At 40.9% G+C, this 27,605-nt stretch overlaps 1 protein-coding gene across 2 annotated transcripts in view; it reads right to left on the reverse strand.

The window, feature by feature from the left end:
- LOC147677779 (fatty acyl-CoA hydrolase precursor, medium chain-like) overlaps window positions 1-27,605 on the reverse strand; it is a 239,564-nt gene that overhangs the window by 76,622 nt on the left and 135,337 nt on the right. For both annotated transcript variants that reach the window (XM_086945440.1, XM_086945441.1), the window contains exons 9-10: window positions 19,177-19,314; window positions 356-442 (exon numbers count right to left, since the gene is read on the reverse strand). In XM_086945440.1, the coding sequence (XP_086801566.1) occupies window positions 356-442; window positions 19,177-19,314 (225 nt within the window). The remainder of the gene's footprint in view (window positions 1-355; window positions 443-19,176; window positions 19,315-27,605) is intronic.

Consider the following 27,605-nt stretch of genomic DNA (forward strand, 5'->3'; position numbering starts at 1 on the left):
CCTAGTATATGGTACAAGTTGTACCTAGGGCATGGCTGGTAAAGCAGTCCCCAGGGCTTGCAGTACTGGTTGTCCACCCTGACTGACCCAAAGAAACCAATGAGAGTAGGCCTGCGATTGCAGACAGCAGGAGCAGTGCAAACCAACCCATGACTTTGCCCACACCATGTGTGGCACCAAAATACAGATGTGATTTCTTCAAAACAAGATATATGCTATAATTATTGCATTTGTATAAATATATATGGTCACTCGTAATGAGAGACAAAATGTTTTACAACGTTTGAAAAGCTTAAACGGAGTCATGTTTAATGTAAGAAACACAGTGACATTTGTTAAATAATAAGAGGCTTACCAGTACTGGAGCAGCCATCCGTAGGAATGAATCGACTGTTTTTCTGTCTAATCCTTCTTTCAAGGTAGATTGAGATATATTCATTGCCTGTGAAGACAATGAAAGACATATAATAATAAATATATAAATAGGTTGGCTGGGAGACTAATTTTTCAACGATGTATCAAGCCTCAGATTCAGGCTCACTATACATGAGGGTAGCCACGTCAGACGAGCCCCTATCAATACAGGTCACAGTCCATGAAGTAACTATCAGTAGCCAGCAAAGTAAAGGGGGGAAACCCCAGGGCCAGAAGGTGTCCCAATTGATTGAACCAAATGTAAATCAGAATTATGGGGACCTAGGTTAACAAATGCTTTTAACAACTTCAACAATTGCGAATTTGTGGGTGAGCTCAGTGACCTTCCCAAATTTTAAAAAGGCAACTGATCCATGCCACATTGTTATTGACCAATTTCATAATTAGACATCCCAGCAAACATTTTAGGAAGAGTCCTTTACAAAATAATTCTGGAATGGGCTCAAGATAATCATATTTTAAATGCATGCTAGTACAGGTTTCGGACTGGGACTGGTACAACTGAACAATGTTAAATTCTGAATTTGAGTATTGGAAAGTATACAGTGGCAAAGCAGTCCTCAATTGTTCTTACTTTTGTGGTTTTGTCAATGGCCTTTTTAACTGTGTCAATCATTCAGAATTGTGGTCATTCCTTTTTGAGTTGGGGTTAGATCCAAAATTAATGCATCTATTGATATCATTGCACACTAACACCAAGGCCAATGTTAGGTGTGTCAGAATGAGGAGGTATTGAATTATTTTAGCATTGGTCACAGACTCCGCCAAGGTTGTGTACTTGCCCCACTGCTATTCATTCAGTAAATTAACAAACACACCCCTGAACTAGATCTATGTAGTCCTGATGTTCCTAAAATCAATGGTGAGCCGTTCCCTGTTCTGTTATATGCATATAACGCTGTTCTTTTTGCCCGCACCCCTATATCGTTATGTTTGTCAGTATGATCCTTTGTGTCTTTTATAGCTAATGTCGGCTTAATAACAAAATACAAGAAATCATTTATTATGACTCGTGGACCCAACGGCATCAAACTTATGAGATTTCATACAGGTACTTATCATTTGGTAATCATTGATACCATTTCCTGTTTAGAAGAGTTTTTAGTTCATCGGGCTCCTGGACCCTTATGTATCAAATTGTAGATCAAAATTAACTAAAACTGTAGGTTCGCTTCTTAGACTCCCATGCCAGTTGAGGGACAGCGCTTGCACCATTGTTTCAAATGTACACTGCCCAATTAATTCCAATAGCAACATATAGGGCTGAAATTTGGGGCCTAAAGGATCATGAAATTATACAAAGGGAAGAAAAATGTTTTTTCAGGACATTTCTGTGTGTCTGTTCACGAGACACAATGCACTCTTAGTAACCGAGCCCTTTTAAGGATGTTTTTCACATAGGTATTTTAAGTAACTGAGGGCCAGATGTAGGTTGCTAAATACCGGTCGGTAACGCCAGAATTCGGTACATTACTGCGTTACTGACTGCTATTGAGCCATGTGCAATGTAGGTGAGTTCAAACCTACCTGCAAAATAAGGAATTACTAAATAGCGATTCCTTATTTTGCTCTTGATTTTAAGGAATCGGAAATACGGATTCCTTAAATGCAGAGTACGTAGCACTAAAAATAGTGCACTTCAGCCTTAAGGAATCGCTAATTACCACCAACTTCAAGTTGGTGGTAAGTAGCGATTTCCTAAAAAAAAGCACTTTTTTGCTTTTTTAAATGTGCCATGTGGCACACGTCCATGCCCTTAGGGCATGTATGTGTGCCACATGTGCACACATGCACATTTCAGGGGTGCAACAGGGTGTCCTTTGGACACCTTGGTACCCTTGAAATACCTCCCGCTATTAGCGATTCGGTAATACCGAATCGCTAAAGGTGAATATCTTCCCATTCATTCCTATGGGCCTTCTAGCCCATAGGAATGAATGGCTAGTTATTCCTTAATAACAAATCTCAATTACCGATTTGTTATTAAGGAATGTTAAGGAAACGCTAATACTTTAGCAATTCCTACCTACATTCCTTTTACTGAGTCCTTAATAGCAATTCGGTAAAAATCGCTATTAAGGAATCGGTAAATTGAAGTTACCTACATCTGGCCCTAAGAGTCTTTTAAAGATGTTTTTATATATTTTACTGGATTTGGTTTTAATATTGTATGATTTAATATAAGATGATGTACTGAGGCGCTACATATTTTTCTTTGAACATGTATGCTTTTACAGGTTACTTTATGAACCGAATAAAGTCTATTATTGATTGATATTGGTTGAATAATAATAATAATGGTATTTATATACACTGCGCTTTTGCCAAAGCATTTCTAGACTCATTCTATTAATGTGCTGTACAAATAGTCCATTATGTTACATTTGTAGATAGTATGATTTTTCAAATATATTTTCTTATAGTGAACAGTGTTGGTGGCAACTCCTAGGGTTATCAAAAATGTTAGTGGTGACCACTCTTCTAAAACATCTAAATGCATGGGCACTGGTGAGAAGTGCATACAGTACATTGGGCCTCAGCATCCTGTGAATCAGAGTCTGTCACATTGTTCTCTGACTAACGCCATATGTAATGTTTCCGCACCACATGGGTCAGACACCTTTCCTACAACGAGGTAACCAGTGGAAGATCACCAGATCAGTCCAGGAACTTCCTCACTGCAGTGCAATTCTCACATAACCATCTTGAGAGTAAGGGGGCAGTAGATGGAGAAGGGTTCTCAAATTGTCAGTGTGTTTAATCCTGTGCTGCCCTAGGTCTATTTTAAAGCCAGAGCTAGTTAAAACCCCTTTGACATCAGTGAGCCAGGCTACTCAGTCGTATGCCTCTTTTTCAAGAGGCAGACAGCATTCAGCTCGAGCATGCTGCCTGCGACGTTTATATTCACACATATTATTATTATTATTATTATTATTATGTTTCTTATATAGCGCCAGAATCGACCCCTGAAGGGGTATCTCCGCGCTTGCCTTGGGAACCTGTCCTAGCTTTTCCCTGTGAGATAGCCCCTACAGGGCATCCCCAAGGTGAAAGCCAGGCATCCCGCCGCGGGGGGGCCGTTGTGGAGATTAAGCAAGCTTAATGCCCAGAGTTGCAGAGTGTGAGCCCATGATTAGGTCAGGCACCGAAGCGAGAATTATCGAGTCCATGGACATTTGAGCTCAAAACCCTGCCACGTCGGGAATCGAACCCTGGTCCCGGGTCTGACCTCTGCTTCAGGGTCTGCCTGCTCTAACCAGTGAGCCACACTTCTCCATAGGTTTCTATACCCTACAAATGAAATTAAATGAAAAACAATTTTTATAGCGCAACTAAGCCCGGTGGCCGTCAAGGCGCATAACCAAAAAGGTATCAGCTATTCAAGAGTACTCCTACTGTGGGTAGGCCTTGACGAAGCACCAGGTTTTTAACGCCTTTTTAAAAAAGGACAGAGAAGGCTGAGTCTTGATCTCTAGGGGAAGCGAATTCCACAGTTTAGGGGCCACTATGGAAAATGCTCTATTTCCCCAGCGTGCCTTTTTGGCATGAGGTACAACCAGTAGATTTAGCTCTGCAGATCTAAGAGATCTACCTGGCAAATAGCGAGTCAGCAGACCGCCCAAGGGATCGGAGGAACTTTCCGACAGAGCTCTATAGGCTAGGCAGAGAATCTTAAAAGAGATCCTCAGGTGAATAGGGAGCCAATGGAGAGTCCTTCTAGCCATAGTGGCAGAGGAAGCATTAGGGAGTGCCAGAACAAATCGGGCAGCAGCATTTTGTACGACCTGAAGTCGATGGATGAGCCCCTTGTTGGTATCTGCATATAGTGCGTTACAATAATCCAACCTGGACCCCACCAATGCCACTACCACCTGCTGCCGTGCTGGAAGAGAGAGATAGTGAAGGATTCTCCTGAGAATTTTTATGACCCTCCAACAAGTGGCGACAGTGCGGTTAACCTGTAGAGACATGGACAGCGTGGTGTCAAAAATTACGCCAAGATTTCTTGCTGATTGGGAGGGAGATGGACAAATTCCCAACGAAGACGGCCACCACTCACTGGACCAGATATCCTGGTCTTTGCCAAAGACCAGGATCTCAGTTTTGTCGCCATTCAACTTCAGGGAATTCTGAAGCATCCAGTCAGAGACTGTCTGCATACAGATCCTGAAGTTGGTGGCAGATGTAGAAACTGAGTGGGCTAGAGACACCATAATTTGTGTGTCATCGGCGTATGACACCACTTCCATCCCCTGAGATTTTACTAACCTTGCAAGGGGGGGCGACATAAATGTTAAATAGGGTCGGACTTAGCGCCGACCCTTGAGGCACCCCACACTGCAAGGTTTTGACAGGGGAAAGAAATTCGCCGAGCTTGACTCTCTGCTCTCTGTGCTGTAAGAAGGAGTGCAGAAGGTTCAAAGCCGCACCGGAAATCCCTGCCTCCCTCAAACGAGATGTTAGAATGGAGGGAGACAGGGTATCAAACGCTGCGGTAAGGTCCAATAGGACCAATACCGTGGTTTGTCCAGAGTCTACCTTCATACGGATATTGTTTACCACCATCGTCAGAGCTGACTCCGTACTGTGTGCTTTCCGGAAGCCATGCTGAGAGCTATCGAGATAGCCAGATGCATCAAGAAAGGTGGAAAGGTGGCAGTTGAGGTGAGACTCAAGTATTTTTGCGGGAGCGGGTAACAGTGAAATAGGTCTAAAGTTTTTCAACTGTTCCGGGTCCAGCGTAGGTTTCTTAAGTAGCGGCTTCACTATCCCCCTCTTCCATATTAAAGGGAAAGTACCTTGGGTTATAGAACCGTTCATCACTTCTAGAAGAGGAGGAAGCAGTGTGGATCTACAATCCTTAAGGGTCTTCAGAGGACATGGGTCAAGGGGGGATGAAGATTTAGTCCTATCAAGTAACCTCTCAAGTCCTTCCAAAGTAAGAAGCGGAAAATCCGTAAGAGTATTGGAGTGGTCTCTGGGCCAAGCTTCTAGGTTTATCAGAGTGTGAAGGGAGGAGTCGTCTAAAGTATTTCTTTGAGTTTCCAACGCCAGGTAGTTGTCCTCAATTTTGTTATGGAAAAACTCAGATATATTATCGCAAAGCTCTTGCGAACCTACCACTGGATCGGGCATCTGAAGGGAACACAGGGAGTCGACGATCTTAAATAGCTCCCTAGAGGAGGAAAGGGAGGTAGTGAGATTGGAAAAATACTGCTGTTTTTCTTTAATTACACTAGACTTATAGTCAGTTAACAATCTATTATGAGCTTCCCTTTCAGTTGGATCCCAAGTCTTCCTCCATTTTCTTTCCTGTCTTCTGCAGCCTTGTCGGAGAAGTCTCCATGATTCCGTGTACCACGGAGCCGTGGGCTTGCGGCGAGCGGAGTATCTAAAGGATAGGGGAGCTAATTCCTCAACCGCCTTGGTAATAGAATCTGAGAGTAGTACAGCTGCTTCATCCACATCTCCCAAGGAGGAGTAGCTGTGCTTCTCTATAAATGGGGTCAGGGCATCGTTGGTGATGTTCTTGAAGCTTCTTTTCGGACCTCCAAAGTCACAAAATATGTTTAATGTCTAATTTGGGGATTACCCTGTCATATTTTAGTGGTTTTTGAAAATGTGCTGAACCAGAGGTTAGAAGTTCAGCATACCAAGATGACCCTGAAATGCACAACGAAAAATGACTCCCTGCATAGTCCACAGAGCAATGTCTCTCTCTTGTGCTGAAGGTTGTATGTTTATTTGAGAAGTATAATAAAACGAGCTGACACCATTATAGATTAACAGATGGTGAGTCTTTATTGACACCCACCAGAGAACCACCGCACCGCAGTCATTACATCCAGCAACTGCCTGAAATGTTCCCAGTGTTCTAGTGATACACCTAGCATTCTACCAGGTGCATCACACTTAAAGGGCATAATATAACAAAGTAGGCTACTCATGGACTGTCCTTTATCATAACTGTTGGACTCTATGTAAACACTGTAGGAAAAAATGTTATCAATAAATCTTCACCGGAAGAAACTCTGTAGAAGGCACCCTAATAACTATCAAGGTTGGAGGATTTGACTGTGTGGTTGGCGACTGGTATCGTCTCTAATAAGCACTGCTTTCCTTTGGGGAATCTTCCCTCTTATTACATGGATGAAACCCACTACATATTATGGGTGGTGGAGCATTCTCCTTTGACTCCTACAGAGGGCGTAACATGCCTTATAAATACCTTCCAAGGTAAACTAGGAGGAGACCATGGTAAAGACATTTTTGGATTACAATCCCTCAAACAGTCATTGTCTTGTTAATCCAGGGAGGCCAACTGATTCAGGTTCTGTTCTACAGAGTTGGCTGGCGCTTCTAGTCATTTTATCCAGGAGAAGAGATGATGGTAGAGTTGCTAAATTAAAAAGCTGCAACAAAGCATCAGAACCTGTCCTTACCTTTTCTTCTTATTGCCCTATTTTGTACTGGATGACTCCAAACATGAACTTTGATTTATGTACTTTCTGAGCACCAAAAGTAACAATTTGTATTGAAAGCGCCTGAGCTGGGGCAAATCTGACAGCAATATTGCCAACATTGAACACATTTCATATGATATGGTACACATATCCTGGAGGACAGCACCATAGTTTCCTCAACTCTTCTTCTAATACTTCAGCCATACCTCAAGTTGGTGAGAATATACAAGGATGGGAGTACTCAAATGGTAGAAAAGCTGTACCGTCTTGCCCAGTGTTTTTCTTTCGGTGTACTTAACAATGATGAAGCCCACTGATGGTCCTCAATGTTTTCAATGTCCTACCAGTACAGCACAGTGATCTGCTATCTCAATATGCACCTATTGTAACCCTGCAACAAGCAAAGTTGATTACTGACTCTCAAACATGGATCTGGAGAACTGATAGTTGATGAATGTTGGACTATTTACTCATATTCCTGGTGAGAATAAAGCCTGTCTGCACTTTCTGGTAATATCTTTTGAGTCAACCATAACTGGGTTCTTTCACTTCATTCTGTGTATGTGAGTGTATATATTATAGGCATAGTGGCATGATACTCATGTACACTATGGCTGGAAAACTGAATACCATTTGCATGCAGGCCTTAGGAAGTAATGTTTAACATTGCACAAAACTGAAGTTACTCTTCATGCTCCGTTTATCCTTTGGGGATCTGTGAACCTGCATGCTGCCATGCACGAGGCCTGCTAATCCTAGATTTCTAGGTGGCAACTAAAACAGACTGTCTGAGGTGTCTGTCCAGATTTTCCTGGAGTTCACGTCTCCTGACACATTGGGGCCTGTCACCTCCCAACTTAGGGGCCCATTAGGATGGCGGGCGGATTACCTCCGCCTGCCATCCTCACCTAAATGACCCTCCGCCATATTAGGATGGCGGGGGACCGTGGCGGACAGAAAGACCGTCCGCTGCTTTTCCGCCCTGGTCGCCTTGCGACCGGGGCGGAAAAGATTTACTATGGTGGCGATGTCTATCAGACACCGCCATCCATATTAACATGGGCTTCTTAACATGCGGTCTTCACTTTGGGGGCCCCCTGTGGCCCCCCAGAGTGAAGGAGAGGTACGTATGCATTTGCATACACAAAGCGGCAGGCACCGCGCGGTGCCTGCCGCTCTGTGTATGCAAATGCATACGTGCATTTTTAGCATTGTGGCGGGCGGTGCTGAGAGCACCGCCCGCCACTTTGCTAAAAATGCAGGATGTGCCCGCCACAGTGGCGGGCGCATCCTAATTCCCCCCACTGGACCCCCGCCCTTATGGTGGGCGGTCCTAATCACCGATAGGATGGCGGGTGGACTAAGTCTGCCCGCCATCCTAATGACCCCCTTAGTTAGCCTGGATTTGAATTGTCCTTGTTAGTGAAGTAGTGTGGCTCACTGGTTAGAGGCGGCAGACCCGAGAGCAGAGGACGGCCCGGGACCAGGGTTCGATTCCCGGCGCGGCAGGTTTCTGGACCAGGGTCAGCGGACTCGATAATTCTCTCGCCTCGGTGCCCACTCTGATCTGTGATCACACTCGGCAACTCTGGGCATTAGCTTGCCTCATCTTCACTAACGGCCCCACCAGACCGCCGGGGATGCCTGGTCTCACCCTGGAGATACCCATTAAGGGATCATCTCTCAGGGAAGCCAGGAAGGGTTTCGCAGCGGTCGAAGCGCCTTGGGACCCTACGGGTAAGTAGTGCGCTATATAAATGCCTATACATTTACATTACATTTACATTACATTTACATTTACACAAGATAATCACTGGATCTCCTGAGTAAGTTGTGTTTGCCTTCACCTTTTGGAAAGTTGTGCTGCATCAGAAACGAAAGTCTTGACTTTGAAAAGGTCTACTGCATTTCTGTTTCTAAACAAGGTTTGAACTAGCATTTGAATTTAGAACAAGCTTTGCTGCTGTGGTCTCCCTTAGACAAATAGGAACCTGTACAACTCTGTGTGGTGAATAGTTTGCCTTTGAACAAGAGGACAAAAGCAAGTAGCATCAAAGTTGTGCCGATATCAAAGTTGCATCGAGGGAGTCAGTCATCCCAAATCCACAAGGATCTTGAAGCCCGGTGGACTAGTATTCAACTAAGAAAACATGTGCCACAAGAAGGGGGAAGTCCTGTAGGTGACGCTCTAGAACTTGTGTTTGTAAGTACTTGTGTTTGTAAGCCTACTTCTCCCTGAACCACCCTAAATTATTCCACACTTGTGGGAGCCCATGTTGGCATTTTCAGCCTAAAAGAAACATGGCATTTTTTTTCCACCCTTAGTCTTAGGGTGTCTCATTGGCTTGCTCTTATTACCATATTTTGGCAACCAGAGACTAAGGGGTCTATTAGTATGTCGGGCAAATCGCCACTGCCCGCATGGCGGTGGCGATCTGCCTGCTATTTTCCTCGGCCCGCATCCTATTACCCCCCCACCTAATATTACGATGGCGTGGGGGACCCCAGCGGAGGAAAAGACCGTCCACTGGTTTTCCACAGGTCAAACAGGCGACCGGGCGAAAAAGGGCTCAGATATGGTGGCGGTGTCTGCAAGACACCGCCATCCATATCATGATGGGTAGCGGTGCATGGCTTTCCATGGTGGAGACTCCGCTATGGAAGGTGGAGATCACTTTTGGGGGCCCATTTTTGTGCATAAACTCCAACTCTTGCAGAACACGGCAGCTAGATTGCTTTCGGATATACCCAAATTTGCTTCCAACTCCGGTGAAATGTGTAGACTCCATTGTCTACCTGTCAAGAAATGAGTGCAGTTTAAATCACTCTACATGGTTTATAAGGCTCTAAAAGACACAGGATCAGACCATTTGAAGCACAACTTTCAGTGGTATGTGCCCCACAGACCTCTACGCTGTCTGGGAGCAAAAATTGGTGATGGTACCTCCTACAAAAAAAGCCAGGTGGGGAGGTAAAAGCTTTAGCGTCTGTGCGGCCGAGGCTTGGAATGTGTAACTAGTCACCATATCGAAAGAAAGATATCAACTGAACAGAATATCGAGTTTTTTTTATAGAATGGACAGAATATCGAATCGCAAAAATATAGTGGGGCAGAATATCGAAATTCAGGTAAGAAGTATCGATTTTCATAATATCGAAGTTAGTAATATCAACAGTCATAATATAGTTTTTAAAAATATTGAATTTTTATATAGGGGTCGATTCCGATTTGGGAAACAAATCCGTACGACGATTCGTATTCGTAGCCGTTTCCGTACGAATCGTATAGATCCATCCGAATCGCGTAGTACGATCCGTAGGTAAAAAATACGTCCAAATAATTGCGAACCGTACGAAAACGAGCTGAAATCCGTACGACATAGACCCTCACAGGGAACCATATGAATCGTAAACATGTCGTACGAACCGACAAGTATGATCCGGACCGGGGATTGAGTACGTGATTCGTGCGGAAAACGTTGCATAGAAGCAATTCGTATGGAGAGCCACACATTCACATACGCACCGTACCCCTAAACTCAAGAAGTGTATGCACGGGGTGTACGCACCGAACATCTACGGCCTTGGGGGGTACGAACCGTACCCCTACACGCCGTACACCCACAATCATGGGATGTACGCAAGGGACATATGCACCGTACCCCTGAGATCCAGGGGTGTACGCACTGTACCCCGATGTACCGTACCCCCGCAATCATGGGGTGTACGCATCGTACACAGGGGGGGGGGGCGTTTTGTATGCATTTCGAGTCAAAATCTGCTTTTCCACACATTTTCAGCTCCCGTATCAAGAGAGTGTTGTCCAGACGATTCGTACTTGCTGGGTCGGAAAATGATGCTTTGATCCGAACGGACATCGCGTACTGCATGTTCTGAATGTGATCCATACAGATTATTGAGTCGTACGCTCCTTGGTACGATTCGTACGGAGAACTGCTTTGGGTGCACATTGTACTACATCGTACGTACGGGGACGGTTCGGGATACGATTCGTATGGGAAAAATTCTCTGTACGGCGATTCGGACAGGATTGTACCTAATCAGAATCGGCCCCATAGTGTTTTAAGTGTTAGAATATGTGTTAAAAGTTTGTAATATTTTTGTAATGTATGTTTGAATTTTATGGTATTACATTTTTGCGTAATTTAATTCTGTAGTGGGTTGAGGGTTTATAGGGGAATAGGGTGGAAAGTAATTTAATTATAGTAAATTAAATATTAATTTTTAGGAATTATTAATTATTTTTAGTTTAATTTTACGTTTTAGTTCTGTAGCGGGTTGTGGGTTTATAGGGGAATAGGGTGGGAAGTAATTTAATTGTAATTAAGTAATTATTCATTTTAATTTATTGGTATTGATAATTAATTTATTGTTAATTAATTAGTAATTGATGATTAATTTGTATTAATTAGTAATTAATTTTTATTATTGATTAATTGATAATTGTATTAATTGTATTAGGTTATTATTCAGAGCAGGTAGTGGGTTTATGGGGAAATAGGGTGGGAAGTAATTTATTTGTAATTTATTAATTATTGAAATTATTTTTGTGTATTGATAATTAATTTACTGATAATTAATTATTAATTGTTTTTTTAAATTACTTTTTACGTTTTTGGTATTGAAAATAAATTTATTTCTAATTAACTATTAACAGCTAATTAATTTTTAATAAATATTATTTATTGGTATTTATAATGAATAATTAATAAATATTTTGTGATTGGAAATTAATTTTAATACATTTTCTATTGGTATTTATAGTAAATTTATATTTATATAAATATTAAATCATTACTTTCCCTACTGTTGCACTCACTGGAGTGGGAATAGAAATTTTTACCCTCCCGCTATCCAACGTTTTCCCTTCTGTTGCACTCACTGGAGTGGGAATAGTAATTTTTACCCATACGCTATCCAACATTTTCTCTACTGTTGCACTCACTGGAGTGGTAATAGTAATGTTTACCCCTACGCTATCCAACGCTTACCTTACTGTTTCACTCACTGGAGTGGGAATAGTAAATTTTACCCACCCGCTATCCTATGCTAAAAATATTGAATATTTTTTAATATTACTAAGTTAATATATATATGTATTAAAAAATAAAAATGCATGTTTATTTTTTCTTAAATAAATTAATTATTTATATATTTTAAGGTTATTTAAGTATTTTTAAGAATGTTTTACTTAATTATATTCATTATTTCATTAATTTTACATTACTTTTAAGATATTTTTTAAAAAATCGATATTTTAACAAACTATATTATTTACAATGATATTTTGGATTCAATATTTTTGTACTTACCTGTTTGTAGATAGGAAGTCTATATTCCGGCATTCCATATTTTTTCTGCAATATTTTGGAAGGTCGATATTTTGCTCCTTGATATTCTGTCAGTGATCCCTTGGAATTACCTTTCTTTCAACCTGAGGAATAGCTTGGATTTACTTGAATTCAGGAGGGCCTTAAAGGCCTGGCTTTTCGAATGATCGCTCACCCCGCTTTTTATTCTGTAGCTAGCACCAGGACACCTTGTGGTAACAGTTGCGCTTTACAAATCTGCTAACATAACATACCAATGTGTCGATTTGGCATGCGATTGATCCAGATGCCTTCTCGTACGTCAATGACATTTACTTGATGGATGATTAATTAAATAAGCATCTCTTTCATGTGGACGGCATTATCACACGTTTCGCTGACTTGGGTTACAAAAAGCCTTTTTGCCTGACTTTTTCTTGGGTATGAACTTTCCAATTAAGGTAAGGGGTTACATCCCCCACTTTTTGGGAGAAATGTGCTCAATTGCAACCTCCACCTACTCTGTGACAATCCTTGCTGGGTTTTTTAAATTTCGGGAGGACATACATTCCTGATTATGCCCAGCATTACAAATCGCTTTACGGATTCATCCACCATCTTTTTCATCTTCCAGCTGGCTTCCAGAACACACAGCGATTCTATCGGTCTTTGCAGTCTGATCTGCTTGCGACCAACTTCTTGTTAACACAAAACAATTCTACAAATGTGGTCATAAGGATTGTACCAGGGACGTTAGGGTTCACCTACTTGATGTTCAGTGAAGGGGACACTGTCCCTATAGCTTACAAATCCCATTTGGATACATCAGTAGAGATGCGTTTTTACTTCTATTGAAAAAGTTTTGACAGAGGGGGTGGCATCTGCCCATGCCGGAGTGAATGCGACAGTCTCTCTGTTACTACAACATTTCTGATGGCATAGTTTATATCAGCAGGCACATAAATATGTCTGACTTGTGATATTCATCAACAAATTAAACCTTCTACAGTAGCACGCCCACCACATACTCAAGTTTACATTTCTAATCAGCCCTTTGGCCGTATTTACCTTAATCACTGCGTCCTTTGACTTCTAACACTGCATATAAACATATCTTGGTTGCAGTGGATTAGTGAACAAGATTCCTTTGAGTTTGGCCGCAACACAGTGCTGACGCTCCAACTGTTTTTAAGGATTTGCGTGTCTTTTTCGGCACATTTGCCTGTGGCACTTTCCATTCTGACCAAGGCCTGGCGTTTGCCTCTAAGACTTACCCGGACGTAATGAAGTCACTGGGAGTGCAGGTGAAATGTTCGTCTCCATATCGGCCTGAGGGCAATTCAGTTGTGAAGTGAATGACTTAAAGCAATCTTTAACAGCAAGGGTATTAGGTACTGGCAGGGGTTGGCTGACTCATCTCTATGGAGTCCAGCATGCATTAAATAATCTCCCATGAAGATCTCTGGGTGGGAGGACCCCGTACGAAATACTCTTTGGCATTAAAATATTTGTGCCAGACCTTGATGGTCTAGACATTGTGGCGGCTGCCACAACATTGGACATAGATAACCATTGTTCTACATCTACAAAAGACTTGTGACACTCTTGAAAAAGATCATTTGCGCTCATCCACAGAAGCAGCAGTGCTGATTCCTCTTCCTGGCTAGCTTCCTAAAGTTGTAGATCTGGTCTGAGAGAAAGTGGAGAACAAAAAAAGAAATGTAGTCCCTCCTACCGTGCTCCAGTCTCAGTTCTTGAATTGAAGGGTACTGGTACTGTGATTTTACCTCCACTGCCTGGGCACAAGGAGAATCAATTAATTTCTATTGAACATGTCAAGTTACACCCTATGGCTGATACTAAATAGTATGCCTAGAAGAGTCCCTCGGTGGGATGTTACATTGAGTAGGATATTTTTCATGACAACTTCTCTACAATAGGAAAGCGAGGTGGAGGCTTTTATCAATTTGTTGCCTGTTTTACCGTCAACTTCAATGGCTATGTCCCATGACTATGCCTCTCCACCACTTGAGCTTACAGTTGACATTCCTGATACTGAAGTTCCTTCATCCGCCAAAGCTGATCAGCACCGTTATTTCATGGGGCGCTACTGATTATTATATGGACAGAGATCGCTTTTCTTCAAATTTTTCTTCTTTGTCATCAACTTCCACTGTAGGAGAGCCCCCAACTAATTTTTGTGTTTTCATCTCTTGGTTTCAAAGAACTTATCTGTTTTCTCCTTCGACATATATCCGGCTGGTGCTCACAATAGTGTTCCTCTTCATGTGGATTGGTTTTGTGACAGTTTTCTTCCTTCTTATCAATGGCCACTACTTGCCAGAACGCTCTGCAGTCCATTTGGTAGATGGGGTATTGGCCCCCACACTTCGTTTCACAAAATGAAAAGGGATCAAACCCACATTAATATTTCAGTATTTCCAGTTGTTGATGGAATAGTTTTGGATAAAGTAGCATTCGAAGTCTACGGTCCGACGGAAATGATCCAGATTCCATACGTATTCGTGTATCCTTAGGTGATGTCATCATGCCAGGAGTACATTCCGACTGTTGGGATGTCAACGGAGTTCATTCACTGTTTTCAGACTTAAAATATTACACTGCATTTGAGACTGAAGATCTGTATTTAATTTCTGCCAAGTATGCTGATCTATTCTGTTTCCAACATTATGGTCATCATTTTTTGCCTAAATCCAACACTGTCAAAAATCCAGTTAATTATGCACAATGGGAACATTGTCCGCCATTCATGGGGAGTTTGCAGACACATAGAAATAAGTTTGTCTATTTCTCAGGTTATAATCTTTCTAACCCAGAGTCATATTATTATAAGGTGAATGCATCAATGTACACAAAGTTCATACTGTCCCATACTAAATTAGTATATTCTTCAGCTTTCATAGCCAATTTGTCCCTAAACGGTTATGATTATTCGAAGGACATGATTAATTTAAAGTCAATATGGGGTACCAAGGATTGGCAGGTGCAGGGATCTGAATCATTAGATTGTGCACATTTAATACCATCACAGTGGATATTTTTAAATCAAACTGTTCAGCAAAGTACATGCTTTGGCCCCTGCTAAAAATTTAAACCTGCCCTCATTCCCGTCTTTGGCTTCTATGACACTTGGCAGCAATACACTAATTGTTCTCTTGATGATTTAACTAAAATGGTTCAAAATGGTACTCCTAATTTGTCCAATGTTGAACCGCTAGGCTGGTTTGTGTGGCCACTCAATACCAATGCGTGTCAATAATGCTTTTCTAATGCCTCCAATGGGTTTATGCTCAGTAGACCTGATCCTCGTTTCCCACAATCTCATACAGTTACTACATTTTCTTTTAGTAAATTGTGTCAGCAATGGTTGGAACACTCCACACTGTCATCTGTGAAACAACATCTTTATCTTTTGTCAGGTGACATTGATATGGCTGATTTCCTTTTAGGGCCGAAATCCCCTCCCCCGAAACATTTTGTATATGCTGCAAATAATGAATTTTGGAAACTGACCCAGATGGAAGCAGCTGTCTGCTTAAGCCAAATGGATCAAGATAATTTGAAAAAAGGTTCTTGATGTAGTTGATAATAGTATTAATACTTTGCCTCTCTAATACATCACAAGCTGACTTGGATTATGAACTGTTGGTGGGTCCTTTGCTGGCTTATGACCAGGACTGTTCCGAAGACAGACGCTTTATGTTTGCAGCTACTCATGGAGCTTCGGCAGGCTTGAGTACCTGTGCTTCTGCACAGCACCTCTTGCAGCGGAGTATCATCGAATATCATGCAAGTTGCCCAGAAATGCTCCTGGATGCACAAGATTATGAGGAGCATATTTGTTTATTCCCCTTGCTCAATTGAATGGCAAGCCTCTTTGCAGAGGAGGGTATGAATGGCCTTTTGGAGCTGATTGTTTTCCACGGTGCAAGTGATCTTTTTGAGTTTAATGAATATCCAGAAAAGGGCTTTCAGAACAGTCTCGAAGACCTACTTTTCTGGCATTTATATGGAAATTTTTTTTTACTTTCCTCCTCAGAATCTTTATAAACTTTGGCTTTGATTTTTTCTTATTCTACACAGTTTGGCCTTTCAACAACCGCTTTGACTCTGCTCACCTTTACGTTCTGTTACCCTGAGTGCTACAGACCTGACCAAGGGGAGGGTGTCACGTGGCCGTTGGGGACATTGTCGACATCACTAAGTTAGCATGAGCCCTGCGGCCATGATGCAGCTTTGTACATGTTACAACATGGCCTTATTTTTGCACACAACTTTGTTTATGCCTTTTACATGAGAACTGTCCACTGTGTTTGATCTCTCTCTGTTCCTGGAGTTTAGTCTGAACATTGTGTGCAGGGTCGATAAACAATGCCCCTTGTTTTTCTGTTCTGGTCAGGCCCTAGCACCTAGACAAAACATACCAATGCTGCTGGAAACTCGTCCTTTGATATTATGGGGATAAATGCATGGGGGACACACACTTGGAGAGGAACGTTTCCAGGGAGAAGAGCAAGACAGTGTCTATGATGTAGAACTACCATCTATAGACTAAGGTATGGGGTCTGCAGATATCTTCTAATATATAATAATGCTTATTCTTAGCAATGGGAGGGAGGCTAGGCTCTTTAGTCTTTTCATTTCATTATGTGAGCTCCATTCATGATTTATGGACTAGCTGCTATGCTGACTGTATTTGTATTATGCATTTTCCTGCTTGGGGTCGCATGTATACTGCATGTTAGGGCACGTTAGCTAAAATAAATATAAATTGTTTTAGTGTCTCTGTCAGATCTTATTGTGGACAGGTACGAGAGTGTGAGTGAAAGGGTGTGTCTTGTTACCGCGATTCCTGAGAGATCTGGGAGTGTTGTGTTCTGGGGTGTCTAATAGCTTGTTTCTCTGTGAGCGAGTAGGAGAGCAAGTGAGACACTATAGCTAGTCGGCCCTGGGCTTTTGGGTATTTAGGTGGAAGGATGACTCAGTCCCTCCTTACTAAGGTCCCATAATCCTACTCATAGTTCTGTTCTTGGGCAGAATCCCTGTAAAAGTATAAATTGGATTCGACCCCATTCTCAGAACGAGGACCCCATCTCCTTGACATGTCTACCTTGAAGGCTAGTTGAAGCAGTCACTGATCACTGGCAATTTATTAACTACATCACAAGACCATAAAAAATAGTGCCCACATCTGAATATTTGAATGAAAGGGCTGTAACATGTATTCATTGTAAAACTGTTTTGGATCATACATTCATCTCAAAAGGTGCTACAATTTATTTTGTACTTCATCATTTAAATGCCCCAAATTCTCTATGCGTATTAAAGATCTAGGGTTTTTTTTAATGCATTATTTCTAACTAGACCTTGAGTTTATTGTACCATACTGCAAATGAGTTCCAGTCAACTAGTATAATCTCTTGAATTGAGTTATAACCCATGGATCACCTGTGTATGCTGTTGAAGCAGACAGACATAGCTCTATGAACTTAAACAACATTTGTGTTATTTGCTGTGACGGAAATCAAAAGAATAGTACAGAGTATGGGCACCGCTTGGAGTGAGGCTTCACAATTGGGATTGCTACACTACACTAAGCATGCAATGGGATCCAGGGATACCTATGTTAGCCAGACTACAATTAGGACCCTCTAGAGACCTGCAATAGTGGTGGCCATCTCGAGCCATTTAGTCTATTTTCCTTGTGTTTCAATGTGTTTCTTGATAGGAAATCAATACACTAGTTGTTTCAGCTAGGACCCATGTTGCCATGAGTCCAATTTCATTCTATCTCCTTGCCAGAGTGATTCAGGATTTTGTATACAAAGCGATATAATGAATAATATTAAAGACTAAGGATTTAAACTATGATTTAAATTCTGTGGGCTGTAATTCTAAGTTCTAGCTCTAATTCTTGTCCAGATACGCCAGTGTTCTTAAGATCTTCAGCTCTAGCCCAATACCCTGGTGCCATCCGGAGTTTATTTCAAAATTACCATGCAGAGAACAAAGGTGCAAAAAGAAATGGGTCAACAAATTATATCTAGCAAAGCTCAATTGAGAAAAACAATGTCTAAGTTGATATTATCATGGTGTCAGTTGGTAAAGGCAGGGCCTGCTGCCTACACATGCCCGCAACAGAGGCACGTGAAAGGTAGATTATCGAAGTGGGGAAACTTGCTGCTCTCTATTCCTAAATGAATCAACGCTTTTTAAAGGAAATAATGGCCATTATGTTTTTTATTCTAGGGGCAATATTCCACAAATATACTTTGAAGATATTCATTGATTTTCCTAGCTTCTAGTTGAGCAAAAAAATTATAATTGCTGTGATTTGTATATAAAAAGGCGGGGGGGGGTCTCACTCTGCATGCAAGATACACATATTCCACTTTTATTGACTGACTTTTTGAGGTATATCATGGCAGATGCCGCATGCAATGTAAACTTCAACAAGCACAATTCTTTAAGAAAACATAGCTGAAAGAGACTAGTGCATGATTACTCTTTGGGCATGACAATTTTATGTTCACATTCTTAACACTTAAGTGCATATGGCCTGAATCATTCTCTATGTTCTTCCCATTCTCATAATAATGTTACCCTTAGTTTGTTATATTGCTATTAATGATTTATCTTCTCTTCCTGTTTTGAACTCTGGAATACTTCATGAAATAATAAGCATAAAAACATATCTACAAATCTATTCGATACAATAACAAAATCAAGATTAGGTTCACATTTTGCAAAAGTTTGCATAAACTGTCCTTAGATTGTTCAACAACTGATGGAGTTTCCTAGGCCAACAGTTCATTGCTTACACATTTTCTAGTAGAGGACAAACAGTAGATGTAGACACAAAAAGACAAACTCAGTGTTCAATTATTATACAAGACATGATACAGGAAATTAATAAGGACTCTTACAATGGGTATGATCCATCCAAACTCCTGGTTGTTGAGTCCGATTATAAAGGGAACAGGGTTGGACTCATGATCAGCCAAAATCTCCCCTGGATTCTTGGGAAAAAACACACCATCGGTCACAGCAGGGAGGACCTTCACCTTTTAGGTGGACAAAAAAGTAAGTTATTTTTTAAAAAGAATATTATTATTTTGAAGAAATTACATCATTTGATAAGATTACAATTGAATATATTAACAATCCCTTACTAAAGAGATATGCATTGAAGTTCTCCTTAGCCCTCTTAATATGCAACATTTCTTAATGGTCCATGCCCAAATAAACATGAAAAATCAAGGAATTAGCCTTTTAGATATTACTTTATTTAATTTAATGATCACCTCATTCAAAACATGTAACTTGAATATCTTGAATTAACTCATAGCAACTTATTTTGTTAGAGAATCTCTGCACGCATAATGAAATATCACAGATCACATAATTTACCAGAGGATGTAATATTCATTTAAAGACACACAGCTTTCTCCAGGATCTTTCGAATCCACTGCTTTAAAAATGAAATGTAAAAAAGGTCCCATGCACAATGCACAATTAATATTTAATGATTTAATATAACAAACAGTCCATCTATTTGTGTATCCATCCTACCGTTAGCATTTCATATGAATTTAAAATACTCAAAAATACATGGATTTGTTGTGATAACTCCATGTAAAAATGCATTTAAAGACTTAGCCAACTTTACATCAAATAAACCTCATCTAACTGACTCCAAAGTCCTGAAAGCAGGAGGGCCCAGCATAAGGGCCAGATTTAGTCCATCTTTTGTAGATTTCAAAATTAAAAAACCCATTTAGAATTACTGCTAAGTGGAGAAACATTATTAGCCTGAATACCTGACATGCAACTGGCAACTCCTGGACCTTTGTCGCACAACCCAGATGTACAGAAAAACATCTGACTGAACTAATATAGAACCTCTGAAATAAGAGCCAATAAGGTCAGAAACAACTGAAACCAAAGGTAATAAAGGTTTAGTAAAAACAATTTGAGATTCCACTTTTCTTCACATCATAAATAAAATCTTTGATAGGTGGGAGGTCAGAAGTGCATCAGTCATTTCAACTGAGAATGTTATTCGACTGTTCAATGGGTACTATCATGTTTTTTAAATAAACTGGAAGGTACTACTTAAGAAAAAAACATTGTTGGCATACATCTGGATAACTGTAAAGCGTTATGCATGTAGCAGCCCAGAAATCCCCTCTCATCAAAACTCTTTGGGGAATTCAACATAAGAACTCCACTGGCCCTTCCTGCCTGGAAATATCAACTTCAATACCTACTGCAAGATTCCCCAAGACCATTATCTATGGTACAACCCATACCTGAGAACCAAGATCAAGGCATATGTTTGGATATGGAACAGTACATTGCCAGGAAAGATACCAGGCACCAGGCCTTCACTCAGACATTCCTAATACAAGCAAACCCGTGCCAATCTAAAACCACCAGGCACCTCCTCCTCTTCACTTCAGAAAGTAGCTCAAGCACTACTCTTTAAACAACTCTTCATTACTATGGAACTGCTGGTTGCAGGACACATATGAAGAATATTTAACCAACCCCTTCTTGCTCCCTAATCCTGTACTGGCCAATTGTTTCTCTGCAGATTCTCAATCCCCTCCCCGCACACTGCATCTCAGCCTTGCTGGTTTACTCCCTGACCCTCCATTCCTTCTCCCTTTCTAATCATAGCAAGCTTTCCCATGCTGCTCAACCCCTGTCTGCTCTCCAACGATCTGTTGCTACCCCAGTCAATTCACACCATTCAGTTGCTTTGTATATAGGTACAAATACATATATGCATATGTTACATACTGTTATGCATTGCAATCCTAGTATAGTCCTCCTCTGTCATTCTACCTCATCTCATGTTACAACATATTGTTCTCGCAGACTGTATAGCAATTTCAAATTGTATGTTTAATGGTAGGATTGAGAATGTGTTACAAAATGGTTGAAACATCTAAAGGCAGGAATATTAGAGTTGGCATGTGATATACGGTTCTGGAGTTTCATACTCATCGAAAGTGGCTGCCATCCTTGAATATATAAGATGATGAGCAAATGGAACACGCCACCAGAGATAGGAATTGGGGGAAGAAATAGATAAGGGATTGAGAGAAATCCTAGACTGGCATACGCACTTCTACATGATTGATCTTTCAAAGTAAGCCAACACTATGTCTAGATGTTATGGAATGGGTAGAGTTACACAGACTGGAAGACAGAGGGGAAAACGTGAGTAAGCAGTCAAGCTGAAAAACAAACAATATAACCCATATGGAATTATGCTTATTGGTTCTAGGAGTGAGTAGTTCTGTTATCAGCACGAAGCTAGCCAGCATACAGGATGAAGGCCCCCGGATGCTGCAGGAACACACACTAACAAATACTCTTTTGAAAATTGGGATTGAGCACAAGCACGTGAGCACTGGTTTGCAGCAGTAAATTGCAGAGAGTCATAGGGCCAACATATATGAATTCAGCAAAACAGGATGGGCGAGAGCAATACATTTGGGAACAGACCACCCTAAAACTGACAAGTCTAACAGACGATAAAGGTGAATCTTAGATTTTCTGCTGTAACATTTTGTGGTAGTAGACATAAAAAAAGATAAAGGGAGAGCTGCAAAGGGATGAATAAAAAGAGCTGTTGTAAGCAAACTCAGCTACTGCAGTCCAGCGGTGCCAGGCATTTGGATTGTCCATAAAAATCATCCTAGGTATTGCTCTAACAACAGGCACAGTAGTTTCTCTGTCAATGGGTTTTTGGGTGGTAACAAGTTGACTTAAAATGCCTGGTACCAACTCTTTTCGTAAGTGCAATCCAAAAAAGGTAAGTGAACAGAGTTCTTTTATCTGAGTGCTCAACCTTGGATAGCCAATGCAAATGAAAAATTTAAGTGATTAATATTCCTGTTTATTCAAACGCCCGCTGGAAGTTTATTTAAGGGAATGAAGTGTCATGTGGCAACCATGCAAAAAGGGGCACTTTCCTACACATACCCCTTCCAAATGATTTCTCCAATTGGTAAACACTTCGATGGATGAAATCTCTCTATCATTTATGGTGTAATTCCTCTCAGTATATGTCATAGTTTTCGAATAATAGTCCACAGGATGTGTAAAAAAGTGGATTATTATTTGGGGTGGGCCCATCTCAATGAATAATAACAATAACTTGTCAGGGTAAAACCCAGACACCGAAATTCACTAAATTAACCTGAGCTACATCTCCTGGTAGATATGGCACAGAGCAGACAGGATTAACTTACAGCAATGTGTAAAGTATTAATTCAGTATCAAACGATAACAAAATCAAAACACCAAACAATCAAAATTCCAAACTGAATTTGAAGAAAACAGAGTACCTCTTAATTACCAAAATGATATAAAAATGATAAAAATCAAATAAGGGGAACAGGAGGTATGAGTTTTAAAACTTTTTAGTGAAAATAGCACCAAAAAGGACTAAGCTCCAATGGTAGTCTACGGTCGCAGTAGAACAGTACCAAAGTACACTGTTGAGGCCCATCACAATGGATCCCAAGGTTGGATACACCAAGCAGGATGGCCGGATAAAGGATTTTCCCTTCTGAGTTAGTCTGAAAAAAGAAAGTCAAAATCTCTAATTTGGGTCAAGGCATCAGTCTGTATCTGAACAGAGAACCAAAAGGCTGGATTGGCACTGGGCGAGGTCTGGCTTAAGCCATTGGTGTTTAGATTTGGAACAAGGAGGAATTGTAAAACTTCTTTCTAAGGATCATGTGGAGAATCACAGACTAAGCATATCTAGAAGCAAAAGTTTAGCTATTAAATTACAAAAGACGGAAAATTAGTTTCACGTACTGTTCATATTCGCTAGCCAGACTACATGATCTATAACTCGCCGTGCTACCATGCATAGCATTCTCATAAATAACGTAATTTGAGATGTCATGGATGTTGCTATGATTTAGCATGGTGTAAGTGATTTAATATCAAACAATATAAGCTTTGGGGAGGTGCAAGGTATAGTACATGAAGTGTGACTTGCGAGTTGACAACACTGTGTGCAGCGATGCATGAGTTTTAGCATGTTTCAACCACTGCAAAAATCATAACTGTAAGTTATAACTATAACTTTAGAATTTCTAAGATTTGTGTAGTTTAAGTTGATTGTGTTCATTGTTTTCTTAACTATAACTAAGCTTAAGCCTTTGTTTTTCTTCATTGAAAAAAAAATATATATATATTTGATCAAGGCCTTTCTGGGGCCGAAACGCGTCATGGCGGTGCGTGGTGCATCAATGGATGAAATAAACACTTTGCACTGAGAAGATTGGGTCCGCTGTCGTCTTTTCCAAGACCTGAAGGTTTGCAACAGAGTTCTTTACATATATATATATATATTACCTACTGGCGATAGCCAGTAGGTATATATAGTTAGGATTTTTTCCCTATGGGATTTCTGAAAATTCTATGTCTAATAACTTTGGCGTTTGTGGACGGAATCGGCTGAAATTTTCAGGAAAATGGCACATTTTGTTTCTGAGCAGCTCCTGGAAATTTGGGGGGGGTTTGTCAAGGGGGGGCCGAGAAAAAAGGGGGGTCCCAAAACGCGTTTTTCCCATGTTAATTTCCATAGGGCGGTTGGACTCACTTTTAGCCCGAACGGCTGAATGGATTTCCACGAAACTTGGCAAAATTGTAGGGACTGTTAGCCCGATGTGCCTTTGCTAGGTCTCAATATATGTGCTTCAGTGGATTTTGAGAAATTAACGTTTAAAACAAGATATATATCTGTAACAGCGCTCCGGGCAGCGCTCCGGTTCGCGTACTTTTCGCGTATCGGAACTTTGCGAAGCGAAGCTGATTGGCTCTCCGGTGTCTGTCAACATTCTAAACAGTCCGGAGCGGCCGCCATCTTGTCTCTCGGTAGGATCGAGAGACAAGAGGAGGCCAAAACAAAGGGGGAAATGAAGGAAAGGGGGCGAGGTAGACCCCTTCTGACCCCCTAGGATTGATGAGGGGGATATTATAGAGTCACGCGGGGCCCAAAAAAAAAAAAAAAAAAATTCCGATTTTTTTCGCCGTAGAGACGCGTCCCGGTACGCGAACCGGGCAGCTAACCGGGCAGCTAACCGGGAAGCTAACCGGCAGTGTAACGGGAGTCTGAGGAGTAGCTGATTGGCTGTCAACATTGTAAACAGTCCGGAGCGGCCGCCATCTTGTCTCTATATAGTTAGGATTTTTTCTCTATGGAACTTTCGAAAATTCTATGTCTAATAACTTTGGCGTTTGTGGACGGAATTGGCTGAAATTTTCAGGAAAATGGCACATTTTGTTTCTGAGCAGCCCCTGAAAATTTGGGGGGGGGGGTCGTCAAGGGGGGGCCGAGAAAAAAGGAGGGTCCCAAAACGCGTTTTTCCCATTCATTTTTCCATAGGGCGGTTGGCCTCACTTTTAGCTCAAACGGCTGAATGGATTTGCACGAAACTTGGCAAAATTGTAGGGACTGGTAGCCCGATGTGCCTTTGCTAGGTCTCAATATATGTGCTCCCGTGGATTTTGAGTAATTTAGGTTCAAAAAAAGATATATATCTGGGCGGAGCCTAACCACACATCTGATCTGATTGGCTGTCAGCACTTCATCCAAGAAGTGTTGGCAGCCATCTTGGGACCAATATACATGATAGCACCTCATTAAAAAGCATTGTAGTTAATAGAGGGTTTTAGGACTTTAGTTACATTATAAAACGTTTGTGATATGTGCACGTGTGGATTTTGTCTCATTAAGGTTAAAAAAATATATATATATCTTTAAGCGTGTTCTGGCGCGCTTACGTTTTGGGTTTGGTTTGCGCTGCAGAGACAATACGTCACGGTTATGCGATGCATCATGAGGCGTCTCACGGGCTACGTGATACGTCACTTAATAAAGAATATATTTTACAGCTATAGATATTAGCTTTTAAAAAACCAATGAAATTCACAGAAAAAACCATAGGTTATAGACCATATATAGTTAGGAATTTGCATTTACAAAACCTTGAAAATTCACTGAAAAAACCATAGGTTATAGACCATATATAGTTAGGGATTAGCATTTACAAAACCTTATTTTACTCGCACAAAACCATTGAAATTCCATATATAGTTAGTTGCACTAACTATATATCGCGGACCCGCAATCCACTGCTAATGATGTCACATATTACATCATTCATGACATGGTCAGTGACATCACTGATGACATCACTGATGACATCTCAAATGACATCACTGATGACATCACTGATGACAACACCCAGTGACTGTATGTTTCTGTAAAGTTAAAATATGTCTTACATATTGAAGAATGAGTGGATGTATAAGTGTCTGGATGAAGGATTTAGTAGGTGCATGACTGACTGTATGAGAGAATGATTAAATGTGTCTCACTGAGTGCATGGGTTAGTGATTAAAGTGTCTTAATTTGGCAATCATTATTTATGTTCTTCTGTAAACTGCTGCATGTTTAAATCAGTAGCTATATCAGTAACTATATGGGTTATTGAATGGTTGCCCAAGTATTTGTATGGGAGACTGAGTATGTGTGTGGGTGGCTGGGAGGTGTATAACTCTGTGCATAGATGTGTGAGCAGTTGATTCCCTAGGTGTATGGGTTCATAAGTGCATGTAGAAACAGCTGTATGGACAGTTGATTGTGTGCATGAGTGTATTGGTGAGTGAATGGATATCTCAGTTCTACATGTCAAAGTAAGTACATATGTAAAACACACTCCATGTGAGAGTTGACATATATAAATAACTGAACATAAGAGCCAGTGAATGTGAGAGTGGCTGTATGAATCATTGTGAACTTGTATCAAGGATTGTATAAGAGAGTAAATATGTGTTAGTATATGTTTGAATAAGTAAGGTGTGTATAACTGTATAGTTGAGGAAATGGAGGTGTGATTGATTCTTTGCATGACTGACTAGGTGTGTGAGTAACTCCATGGATGTGTGACAGTCTGTGAGTGCCTGTTTACACTGAGTGTATCTAAGGTTATATTAGAGTCTGAAGATGTATTATCACATAAATGATATCATCAGTGATGTAATCAGTAATGTCAAATGAGATGTCAGTGATGTCATCAGTGATGTCATTTGAGATGCCATCAGTGATGTCATCAGTGATGTCATTTGAGATGTCATCAGTGATGTCATCAGTGATGTCACTGACCATGTCATGAATGATGTAATATGTGACATCATTAGCAGTGGATTGCGGGTCCGCGATATATAGTTAGTGCAACTAACTATATATGGAATTTCAATGGTTTTGTGCGAGTAAAATAAGGTTTTGTAAATGCTAATCCCTAACTATATATGGTCTATAACCTATGGTTTTTTCAGTGAATATATATATATATATAAATATATATATATATATATATATATATATATATATATATATATATATATATATATATATATATATATATATATATATATATATATATATATATATATTACCTACTGGCGGTCGCCAGTAGGTATATATAGTTAGGATTTTTTCCCTATGGGATTTCTGAAAATTCTATGTCTAATAACTTTGGCGTTTGTGGACGGAATCGGCTGAAATTTTCAGGAAAATGGCACATTTTGTTTCTGAGCAGCTCCTGGAAATTTGGGGGGGGTTCGTCAAGGGGGGGCTGAGAAAAAAGGGGGGTCCCAAAACACGTTTTTAACATTGAGTTTTCCATAGGGCGGTTGGACTCACTTTTAGCTCGAACGGCTGAATGGATTTGCACGAAACTTGGCAAAATTGTAGGGACTGTTAGCCCGATGTGCCTTTGCTAGGTCTCAATATATGTGCTTCAGTGGATTTTGAGAAATTAACGTTTAAATCAAGATATATATCTGTAACAGCGCTCCGGGCAGCGATCCGGTTCGCGTACTTTTCGCTTATCGGAACTTTGCGAAGCGAAGCTGATTGGCTCTCCGGTGTCTGTCAACATTCTAAACAGTCCGGTGCGGCCGCCATCTTGTCTCTCGGTAGGATCGAGAGACAAGAGGAGGCCAAAACAAAGGAGGAAATGAAGGAAAGGGGGCAAGGTAGACCCCTTCTGACCCCCTAGGATTGATGAGGGGATATTATAGAGCCACGCTGGGCCCCAAAAAAAAAAAAACATTCAGTTTTTTTCGCCGTAGAGACGCGTCTTGGTACGCGAACCGGGCAGCTAACCGGGAAGCTAACCGGCAGTGTAACGGGAGTCTGACGAGTAGCTGATTGGCTGTCAACATTGTAAACAGTTCGGAGCAGCCGCCATCTTGTCTCTCGGTAGGATCGAGAGACAAGAGGAGGCCAAAACAAAGGGGGAAATGAAGGAAAGGG

The sequence above is a fragment of the Lissotriton vulgaris genome, chromosome 12 (genome assembly GCF_964263255.1).
Source record: "Lissotriton vulgaris chromosome 12, aLisVul1.2, whole genome shotgun sequence".
Taxonomy (NCBI): domain Eukaryota; kingdom Metazoa; phylum Chordata; class Amphibia; order Caudata; family Salamandridae; genus Lissotriton; species Lissotriton vulgaris.